The sequence below is a fragment of the Triticum dicoccoides genome, chromosome 3A (genome assembly GCF_002162155.2).
Source record: "Triticum dicoccoides isolate Atlit2015 ecotype Zavitan chromosome 3A, WEW_v2.0, whole genome shotgun sequence".
NCBI lineage: Eukaryota > Viridiplantae > Streptophyta > Magnoliopsida > Poales > Poaceae > Triticum > Triticum dicoccoides.
The window spans coordinates 484,746,608-484,762,139 of NC_041384.1; the positions used below are offsets into that span (position 1 = coordinate 484,746,608).

The following is a 15,532-nucleotide window of genomic DNA, read 5'->3' on the forward strand; positions in this document are numbered from 1 at the left end:
ATTTATAAAAAATCATTTTGTTGGAAAAACCTGTGCTAAAATAAAGTAAAATTTAAAAGGCAAAAGGAAAGAAATTCACGAATTAAATGTTTTTAATTGTAAAATATTGGTGTATCCCAAAAATGTTCACAAATTTTAAAAAAGAGTGTCCTTTGAAAATTGGTTTATTTTTAGTTTTTTGTCAAAGTACCTAACAACAATGCATGCACCACACTTTATTTATATGATAGTTGCAACTAACCTCAGATTACAAAATAAAAAATGGCGACATATTTTACACACGTTTAGGCTCTTGTTTTGCAAGTAACAAGCCTACTCCTATTTTGTTTGAAATTATATCACCAAAGAGTTACAATGATCAAGTAATGGGGCAACTGCCGAGTTTGGGGCGAATTCGAATAGTTGGGGGTGGACAATAATTTTTTTCAAAAAAAATTCACGAACTTTGAAATTTTTTCATCTTGTACGAGGAATTTTTTAAAATTAAGTAAAAATGCTTCAATGACTGAACACGTTTTAGAAAATGTATGAAACTTTCAAAAAAAAGTGTGTGATATGAGCCCAGTTTCTGACGCTCTGTGCGTTTCCCCAGCATTTTAACGCACGGAGCGTTGGGGGCTCTCCTCCAATGGTCTGTCGCTGGGCCCTTAGGGTTTATTTGGGCTATCCTGGAAGCACACATATGGGTGCCATCCCTCAAAAAAAAAAAGCAGCGCTTGTCGTGCCCAAACGGCTCGATAACTGGATGAGGTAAGAAACAGCCTCGCGAACATCCTGGTCCAAAAAATGGCCATGGCAATGGCCGCTTCCTTCGCCGCCCGCCACCACCACGGGCACCTCGCCGCCGGCCTCCCCTCCACCCCTCAATCGGGCGGAAGGACTAGCCGCAGCGCTGCCACCATCTCCATGAAGGCTCAGGTGGAAGCCCGACCCAGGCAACCTACTTCCCTTCCCCTTTTCTTCTCCTCCTCGCCCAACTGACGCAATCCTTATCATGCTGTTTCCATTATCTCGTAGAAAAAGCAGAGCAGTGAGCCTGGAAGTGGGAAGGGGGGCGGGGACGGGCGAGTAAGCGGTGGGCGGCGAGTGTGGCGTCGCCGGAAACTGGTATACGCAACAGCCGAACAAGGCGGTCTCCTCATCTCTGCGTGGTCGTTTCTGTTGGAACTAGGACGGTGAATAATCGAAGGACGAGCTTGCTGCCGAATAAAATACGATTGGGCCTAGAACTTTTGCGTCGTAGGTTGGGCATAGTGATGTTCAGGAGGCCCGAGAACCATCATTCGGCGTCCATTACCATGTAGTAAAACATAGGATAAATGGTTGGCTTGTGTTCATCGAAGTTCAGTACAGGGATACGGATACATATAGCTCTGCTTGTAGCAGTCACAGAGCCAGACGCCCACTGAATCGTGCATCGTGGGCTAGTTACAGCCCTACAGGCTAAGACAAGTCACAGAATAACTGAACGTGTGACAAGCTAATGTAACAGTACAACACTGAATCAAGGTGTACACTTAACAGGTTTAATCGCTTGCACACATTAGGCCCTTTGGTTGTTCCGTTATGATAAGTTATGTGATGTATTATCGGTTTCGCGCAGGCCCTTTGGTCATGCTGGCTCATGACCTTGCATTGAATTGCAGGTTGCTTAGAACTGTCAAATAAGAAGTTAGCGACTGTTATACTGCAGACTTCTTTCCCAACCGATTTACGCCGCTGACTTACACTATGCTTCTTCTAGACAGTTGGTTCATTGTTATAGGAAGTAGGAACGAGCTGCCTTCTTTTCCTTTTAGGTAAACTGTGTCACATGTTCAGCACTGCTTGGCCATTTCCGAGCAGTTATGCAGGTATGCAAGCAGCTGTATATCACACATTTGTTGTTTACATAGACATAAAATTGCCATGGGATAAAATCAGATGGAATGGAATAGTGAGCATTGTTGACATGCTTTAGAAATTTCACATTGTTTCCTTATTTCCATGTTATTCGCTAGCGTCATAGTGGCATCATGCTTAAAAATCCCCTTTCGTTTTTGGCAGACCAAAGAGGATGACATGTTGCGTTACAAGTTGGATCGTATCCCTTTCTTAGAAGAGAAAGTGAGAAAAGTAAGGGAAAATGGGAAGCTTGTGTGCTTGGATATCAACCAGCTCATGTTATCTCAAGAGAACAGATTCGCATTCACAATGGAGGTGGCAGAAGAAGCTAACGCCTATCTTGAGAAGCACAGGCATGAGTATGGATTGAAAAAACCTATACTGCATGTGCTTAGCGATCGTATCAATGAAGCTGGATTTTCTCGGCCAGAGGGTTACCTTTATCCTTATCCTATCAAGCCTGGGCCTTATTTCATAAAAGAAGAAGGGAATTGAATAGAATCACATGCTCTATAGTAAGTACATCTCACAACTCACTCTCCAATTACTCTTTACTGCCTTCTCTATGCTTGAATTATTATCCTCGGTTGTATATGTGATGAGTGCGATGAGTGTGCTTGTACACAAGCATGCCCTAGTGTGGGAGATTCTGGTTCTAGTCAGAATTGAGAACAAACCAGAAGAGAACAGAACAGCTTGAGCTCACAAGAAATTATTATAACTGCACCAAATGGCATCATATATAACCCTCTGCATCATGTATGCATCTGTAGCACTTAGTGCCCTTTAAAATGAACAAGTCTCGACTTCACACGGCTAGACTATTAGGGATAAGAGTAATATCTATCCCGCTCTCTGATCTATTTGGATATATAAACCATACTGCAGGGAATTTGAAAATCATATAGGCTTGCTACCGCGATTGACTGGTCCCTCATATGACCCGCTTTCATGTAGTAATACCTCCACACGGTCATATGCAGGGATATGTACGAAGGGTCTTAGTTCTCTAGCCATTCCTCCCGGGCCTTCTGCGTGGATCATGCCTAGAGTTTGCACCTCCATAGTCATAGTCCTGAATCTCTGTGAGAATCTTCCTGCTGTGTCCCTGCATTTAGAACACAAAGAACAAGAATACATGGAATTAAGCATAGAATGAAAATAGAAGTGTTATTCTGTTTGTCTGGCATTTGTAGATTTGAAGCATAAACTGTAGATACGTTTCTTTTAGTGAAGCATAAGTTATCTAGCAAAAGTGACCAATTGTTAGAGGAAAACATAAAGAGCTACTCCCTCCGTTCCAAATTAGTTGACTTGAATTTGTCTAAATACGGATGTATCTATACTTGTTTAGTGTCTAGATACATCCGTGTCTAGATAAATATGGGTCGAGTAATTTGGAACGGAGGGAGTAGAAAGTATTAGCTAGCACTCACATATATGTCTATGGAATGGAAATAACGAAATACAATGAGCATTGCCTTAGATGGCTATGTCAAAAACTTTGAGAACAACATAGGCAGACCTTTATGAACTTCGGGGGAAGAGCATTATCAATTTCTACCACTATGGTTTGGCCTGCATGAAAAAATAACTTGTTGTATTTATATTTATGACGGGGTAAAATACTGGGGAAGAACAAATAGCAAACACCACACCTGCAGATGCATTGAAGAGAGCAATTAGAAGGATGATGGTGAGTATGAAAGTGGGCTTAGGCATGTTGTTCTCCGCTAGCTGCTAAAGGAGTGTTATTCCCTGGAGGATTGTTGGCGAGAAACTATTGTCTCTGCGCCTTTTATAGATGGATGATGGGTCAAGCTGTAGGAAAGAGAAAAAAGGTTTTAACTTTGGATATGGTCTACCAGTAATGATTGTTCAACAGTATTATGCTGAAACTTGATATCCCACAACACAAGGTCAACTGCATTTGGCTCAAGCTACTTTAAAACCTAAGCTGTGGGTTCTTCTTTTAAAATATATTTGTGTTAACTGCACCATATCCGTAATGAAATGTCACATATAGCTTTGAATGGTAGATAGCACTAACTAGACTTCAAATTGTTCGTAGTCTTCGTCTTGGTCAGCTATACATGGAATGATGGCTTTACTCTGCAAAAAGATTGTCATAATTAGATTATGTCCTAGCCATTTCATGAGCTGAGTATTCCACAAAATGCCAATGGCATAGTGATGACAAGGTTCTATCTCTGTATGTTATAATGGTGCCTGTTTGGTGAAATATAAAACCTTTAATGTTGAAGGAGTGAAAATCATTTAGCTAAAAATTGATACAGTGCACCACCCACTATCAACTGGGAACTGCTGAGCGAATGGGGCAGGCAACAGTAAGTGGGGTGAGTGCATACCGACAGCTGTCACAGTGTGCTAGAGGAGAGTGGAGTGAGAAAAATACAATGGAAATGCAGGGAACTGCAAGTGCAAGCGCAACAGTGCTCCCACTAACGGATCCATCGGTCAAAAGGAAAAAGAGAACTTGCCCCCTGTCTTGTGGGGATCACATTTGAGACCTTCACTAGCTGGCAATGTTCATAAGATTGGCGTATGCGCATACATTTTTTGTTGATTTGCCTTGCTATGCATCGACCATGTCCTTCTGCTACATATGCCCATTTACCCGCTCCTTTTATGGTTGGTTCTGTGACCTAACCACTCACATATCCACTGTGCGACTAGCTTTGTAAATTGACAGGATCACGGCCAACATGCAGGTGTGTTGCTGGCCGCTCATTATGTCATCCTAGGCAGCGAGCACCTCTGTGAAGTTGACCATGTGTTTGTTGGTTTGCATTGTTGTGACCTGTGAGGGCCAAATGCATGCAACAGGAGAGCAATTGCAGAGTCACTGCTTTTTTATCCTACCATAGACCAGCCACTACTTCGTTACTGTCCCAAGTGCAGTAGGATTTTAGAAATTGACAACCCCACTACTTTGCTACTATCATGTATGACAGCACATACTAAAGTCTTTCTTGAAACAACATAACTACACATGTAAAGAAGCTACGGCATGACCTGCCTGAAATGTCGACATCCCACCAGAGTGCACGTGTGGCCGTGCAAGGGTCACATTGTGATTGCACGGAGATGATTTAGTAGTCAGCACAAGGTCCAATTTGAACTAGAAGCCTTAGCCAAAATCCTTGTACCTTAGCACAGCCTTTTAGTCAGGAAACAAGAAACTCTGAAACATAGGAGGGAATACGGTGCTAGAGCAAATTGATTCACGTTATTTTTAACTCCAGGAAAAAGCATGGCGATATTTCATATGCTTACTGTTGCACAATAGTTTCATAAACATGAGGCAGCGAAATGTATTCTAAAATATGCCGAAGGTCCTAAATAGTGAGGAGCATTATCAGTGATTCGTTGGCACTTCCAGAAGCATCCTTTCTACATGATATTTTGGAGCTATGAAAGCAGCTTTATTTTCTTGTCACTTTTGTTTCATAACATTTATGTTATAGAGGTGTATTTCTGATCAACGAAGCAACTTTTTCTTGATTAGTTGTTCGCTGGTTTGTCTTGTGTAATCTCTGTTAATCAAGAATCACAGGTTATATATGCAAGGATTGGTTTCAAAGCAAAGATTTATACGTGGTTGTGACATAACACCTTTTGATGCAAACATTTTTTTTTCTATCATCCATTTCGGATACAACCTTGTAGTTTAGCGCAGGCTGCAAAAAGTCGGTCCATAGCTTCTACTGGTCGGTGCTACTTTCTCTGTGTCCGTAATTCTGATAGCGAAATAGCAGGAGTTCAGTATGGCCCACTTAATTCTTTCTTTATGTTTTTCTTATTTGAGGCAATCTTTTCGTTATCAAGAAATCACTGGGTGAAGTTTAGCAAGCAACATCATTAAGGCACAATGCATGCTTAAGTTCTAACCTTTCATCATTTCATTTTGCAGGACCAAGGAACACAAGTTTGGGGGGTTCCTAACAGAATGGAGCGGTCTGGTCTGCAGGGCTCCTAGTTTTTCTTGTATACACTACGCAGTTGAGAAGGAATTTGAAAGCTCTGGAACAACTTACAAAATCAAAATGCTCAGATAAATCAAAATCAAGATACGTTTTGTCCCGGGAGCTCTGAAGATTTGCACCCAGACCTCCATGTTAGTATATAACGTGAAGCGAAGGTAGCCTGTTGTTTCTTGACGTCGTCTGTGTTGCTTCAGTGCTGTCACGGGATCGGAATGCTGAGGTTTGCTGAACAAGATCTCCTGGCCCATTTTATTGTTGTCTTGAAATATTGTATAGATATTGGGATATTTACGATAATTTACGTCTTCTTTCGATTAACATGGGCGTCAGCCCCGGGCTCCATTTCATTGAAACCAAACGAGACAAGGTTCATTACATAACCAAAGAGAAAGGCCCCCAGCCACCGGACAGAGATGCAATTTTCAGGAGTTTTTTTTTTTGGAAATGGAGGCGTACCCCCGGCCTCTGCATCATAATGATGCATGCAACCATCTTATTAAAAGTTTGCAGAGTATTAAAGTCGTCAAAGTATTACAGCTCGCAAGCGGAGCGAATAAAAAAAATAAATCAAAGTTCATGCTGACAATCACAACCGGAATGGCAATAAGAAGGATAAGCTTCCTAGACTCCTATCCTGTTATGCAACCGCCATCCGACCTGCAAGAAAGTTAAATTGTGTTGTTTGTTAAATATTAAATCATTCCTACAATTCCATATAGCCCACAAGAGCGCACATATTTCAATCCGAATACGAGCCGCCATAGTATGTTCGACCCCAGTTAACCATATTCCAAACAACAATGCAATGTCAACTGGAGGAGTAATGTTGAAGGCTATATGAATCGTTCTCCAAAGTAATTTGGCTAGTGGGCATTCAAGAAATAAATGTTGTATTGTTTCATCATAATCACAAAAGTAACATCGTGGACTACCTACCCATCGCCTCTTAATTAAGTTGTCCTTTGTAAGAATTACTTGTTTGTGGACAAACCACATAAAGATTTTAATGCGCAAAGGAACCTTAATCTTCCAAATATGCAATGATCTCGACACTGGGCCAGAATTAATCAAATCCATATCGAAAGATTTTATCGTAAAAATCCCATTCTTAGCTAGTTTCCATTGAGTGGAGTCCGGTTGGTCGGAGAGTTGAATGTCTATCAATCTCCGAACCATATGCATCCATGCATTCCATCGCTCACCAACTAGTGCTTGTCTGAATTGAATATTTAAGGGGATTGTATGTAAAACTGTGCCTACGTAATCCTCCTTACGTTGCACAATGTTATACAGGGTGGGATATTGTACGGCCAGGGGAGTCTCTCCTAACCACGTGTCCTCCCAAAACCTTGTTGACATCCCATTGCCAACCAGGAATTTGACCCTCCGAAAGAACAGGTCCTTTACTCGCATAACCCCTTTCCAGAATGGCGAGTCCGTTGGTCTCACGGTAACCTGAGCGAGTGTTTTGGACTGAAGATATTTATTACGCAAAATCTGTGCCCACGTGCCCTCCGTCTCTGTCTCTAACCTGTAGAGGCATTTGCTCATAAGGCACTTGTTCTTGATTTCTAAGTTCTCAATACCGAGACTGCCCTGTCTTTTGGTCGGCAAAGAATGTCCCATCGCGCGAGATGGTATTTTCTCTTGGCCTCATCTGACTGCCAGAAGAACCGAGATCTGAAAAAATCAAGTCGTTTCCGTACCCCTTTCGGAATTTTGAAGAACGATAGTAGAAACATCGGCATACTAGTCAGTACTGAGTTAATCAGCACTAACCGACCTCCATAAGATATTAGCTTACCCTTCCAGCAGCTAAGCTTTTTTTCTATTCGATCTTCGATACATTTCCATTCTTTATTGGATAACTTACGGTGGTGAATCGGTATACCTAAATAACCAAATGGTAAAAACCCAATTCACATCCAAACAATTGTCTATATGTGTCTTGTTCGTCTTTGGCCTTCCCTAACCAGAACAACTCACTTTTGTGAAAGTTTATCTTTAAACCATACAATTGTTCGAAGAGACATAATATAAGTTTCATACTACGCGCCTTAGCAATGTCATGTTACATGAATAGGATGGTGTCGTCAGCATACTGTAGGATGGATACTCCTTCATCAACCAGATCAGGAGCTAACCCCTCCACTTGCCCATGCTGCTTGGCCCTGCCAATAAGAATGGCCAACATATCGGTCACTATATTAAACGAGAGAGGAGACATGGAATGTCCTTGTCTCAAACCCTTGTGTGTCTAAAAATAATGACTGATATTATCGTTAACCTTGATGCCGACACTACCCTTCTGGACTTGAGAACCCACTTGGTTCCGCCAGACCTCGCTAAATCCTTTCATGCGCATTGCCTGCTCTAGGAAAGGCCACTTAACTTTATCATACGTCTTCTCAAAATCCACTTTGAAGATAACCCTATCTAGCTTCTTCGAATGAATTTCATGTAGGGTTTCATGCAAAACGACCACCCCTTCAAGTATATGTCGCCCTGGCATGAACACTGTTTGGCTTGGCTGTACCACTGAATGCGCGATTTGTGTCAATCTATTGGTACCCACTTTTGTGAAGATTTTGAAACTCACGTTAAGAAGACAAATTGGCCTGAATTGTTCAATTCGGACTGCCTCTTCTTTCTTTGGCAATAGCGTAATCATGCCAAAGTTAAGATGAAACAACTCTAGATGACCGTTAAAGAAATCATGAAACATAGGCATAAGATCATCCTTAATAATATGCCAACATTTCTTATAGAATTCAACTGAAAACCCATCTGGTCCCGGTGCTTTATTCAATTTCATTTGTGACATTGCATCCAAAATCTCTTTCTCAGTAAGCGGTGCAGCTAAAATATCGTTCTCTTCTCCCTGGAGCCGAGAAATATCTCCAATTACAGATTTGTCTAGTGCCACCGTACTTGCTTCCGGATGGCCAAACAGTTGTTTGTTTGTAGTAATCAGAGATATAAGCTTTCAGGTTCTCATGCCCCATAATTGCCCCCTCATCTTGTTTAAGCTGAATAATTTTCTTCTTCCTATATTTGCCATTCGCAATCATATGAAAAAATTGTGTATTGCATCCCCTTGGACAACCTTAAGCACTTTGGCACATAGTGCCCATTTGAGCTCCTTTTTTCTAAGAAGCGCTCAAAGGGATTCTTCAGAAGGAATCTAGTAGTACGCTTTTCCCCATGTAAGAGGAATATATATGAGATGGATGAAATTGTTGATGTATTGCTTGAGCCTCGTAGGCGTATATCACTACTAGAAAAAAGGCTACTAGAAGCGCGAGTAAAAAGGCTACTAGCAACGCGGGTACCCGCGCTACTAGTATCGCACTACAGCTAATAGTTAGTAGTTGCGCAGGTGCAAACCCACGCTACTAGTAATGAAATAGTAGTAGCACGGCAGGTTTTTCCCCACGCTACTACTAAAAAGTTGGTAGTAGCCCGGTTTCAAACCCACGCCATTAGTAGTAGCGCGTTTGGTTTTTCCGACACTACTACTAACTAGTAAGAATGCACGTGCAACGCACGTCTCAAACGTAAATCAGGTGAGATTCACATGATATAAAAAAAATGTTTTTAAAAATATAAATCAAATGGATACACAATGTTTGATGTCGCTCAAATTGTATTTTCAAAAGTGAGAAACGATAGTGGTTATGTTGCTTCATAGAATAATCGCAGAAAATATTTTTATTTAAATAAAATTAGCAATTATTTATTAATGCAGTAATATAGGCTTGTAGTGTAGTCTTCTCTTCGAATGTAGCCAGGAAAAAAAAGTATGAACTGCCTTACGGTGCAATTATATTGTTCTAGATGCTTAATTCTTGAATCTTATGTTATTCTACTAATCTGCGTAGCAAAATATATACTTGACTAATTTGGATTGAATTATATATATTTTATGGTTGTGTGGATTGCCAAAATTATATAGCTACCTACTATGGATAATAGGAAATAGAAGATGATATGTGACTACAACGACTTCTATATAAAATAAAGATGATTTACAAGAACTAACTGAAATGTAAAAGGGCTAAAAGAAATCCAATAATTATCATGATAGAAAGTATTTATCCAGTTTTGTATGTGTTTATGCGTTGGCAACCATACTAACTTACAATGTCGTAAGACGCTCTGTGCATATAGAAACTGAAATGGGTTAGAAAGAAAAATAAAGATGGAAGGAACAATATTCCAGAGTATTTGTCAAGCTTAACCTTATCAAGCTTTCAGGTCAGCTTCTAAATTACAAAAAACATGATGAATCCTCAACTAAGAAAGAGCCAACAATTTGGAACATGCTACAAAACTGGTGAAGATAGAAAGCATTCATCCTCTTTTTCCTTGTCGTAAGGAGTAGCTTCAGCATACATTTGTAACAGTGTAATACCTGATCCGGAAAGAGTTATTCATTATTATTATTGGAGGAAAGAGGCGCGCAGACAAAGAAAGAGAGGCGGTGCAAATAAGGCCTTAAACAGTATGTCTTCAAGTTTGATGACTGCAGATATGTTGGATCATTTGAAACTGCACAAGTATATAAGAATAAATATATGTGGCAAAATAGCGAAAGGTATATGGTTTCTCTGTCATGAAACAAAATAAATCCGATTGATGTGCATGATGGCGGCAAGCGGCTCACGATTAGCTTCCTAATAGGATGGATGCGTCCGAGATAAGTTTTTTAATATGATGGATTTGTCTGAGATTAGTTTCCTAATAGGATGGATGCACTCTGATTTACTTTCCTAGAATGTGATGCACCCATGATTATTAGTTTCCTAATTTCCCAGGCGTGGAGTTTCATATTTTCCTCCACGGTGGAGTACGGTCAGTCAATGTAAATTGCTAAGTGCACACAGAAAATGGGTTAGGTTAAGTCTAACCGTTAGATTGATTTCAGTGGGTCTAATCATGCGCTGGTATTGGATCTGTGTACACTTTGTGGGGTGTGCTTAAAAAAGTTCTTGTTTGATTGTTTAATAGTAGTATAGACTAATTAGGAATTAAAAAAAATAAAAGCCACCAATTCCATTCTATGCATACAATTCCAACAACTAAAACAAACACATATTTGCTATAAACCAGCAGCATCACACATCATTACTAATGCAAGATTTATAATAAACCAGCGGCATTAGAGCACATCCTGTAAGAGCATACAGAATTGTCATGGTTTTCAAGCCTTCAATTAAAACACCTACACTTCTTGCCAAGTCACTTACTCCCAGCTAGTGCAAACACAGTTACAAGCAAACCAAAATGCATAAAAACACCAAACAACGGCATCTCTCCAAATGATCCGCTCCCTCTACATCCTTGCAAGCATCTTCACGATAAGCAAGTCCCTAGGAAAAAGTCAACTTAGCATGTGCTCCCTCTGTCAACTCTCCAGAGTAGATTTTATCCATTGCCCTGACCATGTTCAAGAAACACTAAATTAAGAATATTTCTACTCTAAATACAGGAGGCACCAGGACAGAAAACAAAAGATGAGCAATATCATATGAGCAGAATAAAAAGGAGTTTGGACCATAGCATGGTTAACAATAAAATATAGTGCTCTAACAAAAGCAAGAGTGCAACACGTTGCCATGTTCCCTTTGAAATATCAACACACTAAAAAAGGCAATAAACATAAACTGTATTTCTTATAAAAACTTTAGACATGTTCAGGAAACACATGTAGTTAACGACAAGTACATATCACCCATCTTATAGATTCAAAGACAGATAACAAAAATTAACTAGACAAAGTTAGATGACAGTGAAGCTTAAAGTTGCAGTAAGAAATATTAGATATACACATTTTGAAAATCAACCTCGGTGGAACAACATAAGATTGCATTTAGATTTCCGAATTAAACATATGCATATCTCATAGTTCAAAATAAAGGCACTCAACAGAAAAGTGCATAAAAGATTTCAAAATAACTCAACAAGCTGCTTCAGCTAGCATCATAGGAGGGGATGTACATGTATAAAAATTGAGAGACCAAAGACCAAAGGACCTTGTTGCACTGTGCAGTCTCTTTTTCTTCTCTCTGCGAGAATTTGTGCCGTCTCTTTGCGCTGTGCAGCGTAGCATGCAGCCTGATGTTGCTGAACCTGTGATGTTGCTGAACATAGGAATATGCTTCTTTAGCTGATCATTTATTCCTGCATAAGCTGGAATTTTGGTTTGGTGGAACTTGACTTGCACAAATGTCTGAACCTAACCTCATATGGAGTACTACACTACACGTAAAATATAGGTCACGGATACTTCTTGGCTTTTAAGAGCTTCTAGTAACCAGACCAAGTGAATTTTTCAGATTCAAATGAGCAGTAAATAAAATACAGGGATTCATCCCACCAAAAAGATCTAAAACTACACAGCATTGCAAAATCATGAACAGACAAAGAACAGAGCAAAGAATTTACTGTAAGTCAGAGAGAATTCCGACATTTTTCTAGTAACCACACCAAACTGAATTTGTCAGATTCAAACAATTGCTAGATACAACGATTCATCCCACCATGCAGATGTAAAACTCCATAGCATATTAAAATCATGAACAAACTCCATAGCATAGTACGACATGCAGTTAGTTAATTATTTGCATGTCAACAGTTCTAACCTCTAGCTACAGATCTTCAAACTAAAGATTGTGAACTCTATTAGACATGATCATATCAATTAGACCAAATAGAAAATAATTCAATATGTTGTATATCCGTTAAACAAAGTTCAATCTATCTTCTGATTATTAGTGTTTCAGTTAGGTGACTAGTCCTTCTAGGGCCGCCGGTTAATAGGTGAGCCATGACTTTTTACAGTAAAAAATGCAAAGGAAATAGCAGGTTACTCCATTGATCTAACTAGTAGTGAATGAGCTAGTGTAGGTTACTTCATTGAATGAACCCAGCTGGTGTATATATATGGACGCAGCCACCACCAGTGGATATAAGTTCTAGTCAAATCAGACTCACCTATTAACCGACTTGGACAACAAATTCCTAATCCTGGTATTATACTCCTACCAACGCAGCTAGATAGCTAGGACAAGTCCTAGTCGGACTCAAGTTAGTATTTTTCCTAATCTAATTATACGGCCACGTTGATCACACCTTACTAATTCTGGCTGGACACTAGTAACACAAGAAAAGCAAATCGACTCAAGCTAGTTTTCCTAGACTACTACACCGATGTAGATTTGTAGACTAATAAGTTTGGATTAAGCTAACAATGTTTACTGCTACTGTACGCAGCCAGGGTAATGACCAGACCAGCATGTGCACGCAGGGAGGGAGGGGCCGGGGTTACCTGCAGCTGCAGGAAGATGGGTGGGAGGACGCAACATTCAAGGAAAGGAAGGTCCGTCCATGGCTTGCTTCCTCCTCAGGTGGTTGTCGGACGAATCCTCGGGTCGGTCTAGGGTTTTCTTCTTCTGCACTGCAGCAAAGAAAAGGAAGGGCCACCCTCACATCATCACCAACACAAGAGAAGAGAGCAACCAACAACATGAGCAGAAGCAACCCAAAATCGAAATGAATCCGAGCACCTTGACGATGGTGCTCCATGGCTTGGGCACCCCGACAAGGTTTTCTTCTCCTGCCGCAGAGAAAAGGAAGGAAGCAGTGGCAGGGCGATTGGGGAGACGCAGGCGACCTCCGTCGCTTCGCGTGTGTCCTGGCCGCCGGCTCACCCACGGGTTGATCTGGGACTGGGAGGGAAGGTGCGGGCGACGGATGCAGGGGAGAAGGAGAGGCTGGGGATCGCCGGTGGGGTCGGGGAGGTGGTGGGCGGCGGCGGCGGCATGGGATGGGAGGGAGACGAGGGGTGAATCGGGAGAAGTGGAAGGGATCTGGATCGAGGGTTGGGTGTTTTTTTTGAGACAAACAGTGGTGGGTGGAGTGAGACGGTTGGTGCAGTAGGCCTGGGCATTCGGTATAAACCGAAAGTTCGGTTTGTACATTTCGGTTAGAGAAAATGCTAAACGAAGATGACTCAAAAAATTAGAAAACCGAGAGTTCGGTTAACCGGTATTTCGGTTCGGTATTCAGTTTATACCGTTTATACTGAACGCTAGTTCAGCAGCGTGTGCGCCTCGTACTTCCTGCAGCTTACCCTCTTATATAGCTGAGCTACCTGCGCTCCTTCACGTCGCCAGCCGAGGTGGGACTAATCCCACGACCACAACACGTCCGGATGGTTTGCTCACGTACATGCAAACTACATGGGCCACGCAGTAAAAGGCCCAAAAATGGTACGTGCCTTGCCAAGTTGCTGGCTGGGCCCATCCCTAAAAAAAAGTTGCTGGCTGGGCTCGTGGGAGATTGGGAATCATTTCCCCCTGCTGCGCGCAAGCTGGTCGCTGCGTGGCGCATCTTTTTACGACGGGAGCAGCTCTCGTGACTCTCTATTGTTTATATGTTCGGTGTTTTTGTTCGGTTACCCATCAGAAACCGAACCGATAAAAAACAGTTCGGTTAACAGAAGTAAAAACCGAAATTTCCGTTACATGTATTAAAAACCGAAAATTCGGTTTTTTCGGTTTCGGCTTCGGTTCGATCTTCAGTTTGTCGGTTTTTATGCCCACCCCTAATTGGTGGGGTGATCGGGGGTGGGTGGTGTGGGAATATACTAGTAGCGTGGACATCTGACCTACGCTACAGCCATTCATAAAGTAGTAGCGCAGGTTTATAACCCTCGCTACTAGTATGGCATGTCCTCGGGGGCACGGCAGAGATCACTTAGTAGTAGCGAGGGGTAAAAACACGCGCTACTAGTAAGTAGCAGTAGCGAGGGGTATAAACCCGCGTTACTAGTAAGCGTCTGTGTATAAGCTTTTCCCTAGTAGTGTATATAGGAGTACAAGACAAGCTAGAACAAATCCTAGTCTATCTTATGCTTTCTAAACATCACGATGCTCAACTTCCCTCACAGTCACAATGGTAGCGACACAGACGATGAGATTAGAGAAGAATCCAAAGGTTGTAAGTCGACGGTCATCCCCAACGGTCGTAACGGTCGATGCATCGCGGATGTTGTGGCTGGAGTGGAAGCCAACGAGGTTGCTCAAGCAAGGTGGTAGCCTTTTGTGCCAATGTCGATGTGGTCAATAGCGTAGGATGGTGTAGCTGTGGACGAAGACATGGGCGTTCGCTATTAACTAAAAATTCGGTTTCTACAGTTAAGTTATTTGTTAGTTTCGGTTTTCAAAAGTCTAAACAAAAAATGGAAATAGGCAAGGAAGAACCCGACAACGTGACGAAGATTGTGCGCATATGGTGGCGTTCCCGCGCCTAGGGAGGCTGCATGGTGCATCCCACGTAGAAGTCGACACATGGGGAAGGCAGAGTGGACCGCTTGTCGCGGCCCTATGGCCCGAAGGGGCGACGCAATGGCGGTGTGTGTCGGAGCAATGACGGGGGAAGACCTTGGGGCGGCGGTGCAGACCGTGTGATACAACACTATGGCCTGAAGGGGCGACGCAGCGGAGCGCCTTGGTAGGTGTAGTCGCGAGGAGAACCGCAGGGTGGCGACGCGGTCCGACGGGGCGACGCAGTGGCAACCCATTGCTCGATCAGTGGAGGGGGCGCTATACTCGGGGACAATCTTCACAGGACCCGCG

General features: G+C 42.0%; 2 protein-coding genes across 7 annotated transcripts; one reads left to right on the forward strand and one right to left on the reverse strand.

Moving 5' to 3' along the window:
• Nucleotides 1-705: 705 nt before the first annotated feature.
• Nucleotides 706-6,209, forward strand: LOC119268692 (protein PLASTID TRANSCRIPTIONALLY ACTIVE 7-like). 2 transcript variants are annotated; one of them, XM_037550389.1, is made up of 4 exons: nucleotides 706-918; nucleotides 1,018-1,107; nucleotides 2,047-2,399; nucleotides 5,819-6,209. In XM_037550389.1, the coding sequence occupies exons 1-3, from the start codon at nucleotides 787-789 to the stop codon at nucleotides 2,377-2,379; spliced, it is 555 nt and encodes a 184-aa protein (XP_037406286.1). In that variant the 5' UTR covers nucleotides 706-786; the 3' UTR covers nucleotides 2,380-2,399; nucleotides 5,819-6,209. The 2 variants fall into 2 exon arrangements, with proteins under 2 accessions (XP_037406286.1, XP_037406287.1); XM_037550390.1 differs by lacking the exon at nucleotides 1,018-1,107.
• A 4,806-nt stretch (nucleotides 6,210-11,015) lies between these two features.
• LOC119268693 lies at nucleotides 11,016-13,986 on the reverse strand. Of its 5 annotated transcripts, none has more exons than XR_005133254.1 (4): nucleotides 13,460-13,986; nucleotides 13,222-13,350; nucleotides 11,927-12,034; nucleotides 11,016-11,330 (listed from the first exon to the last, which is right to left on the reverse strand). XR_005133254.1 is itself a non-coding variant. In XM_037550391.1 (4 exons), the coding sequence occupies exons 1-4, from the start codon at nucleotides 13,476-13,478 to the stop codon at nucleotides 11,264-11,266; spliced, it is 318 nt and encodes a 105-aa protein (XP_037406288.1). In that variant the 5' UTR covers nucleotides 13,479-13,986; the 3' UTR covers nucleotides 11,016-11,263. The 5 variants fall into 5 exon arrangements, 2 of the variants coding, with proteins under 2 accessions (XP_037406288.1, XP_037406290.1); XR_005133255.1 differs by having other exon boundaries at nucleotides 11,927-12,074; XR_005133256.1 differs by having other exon boundaries at nucleotides 11,892-12,074.
• Nucleotides 13,987-15,532: the final 1,546 nt, after the last annotated feature.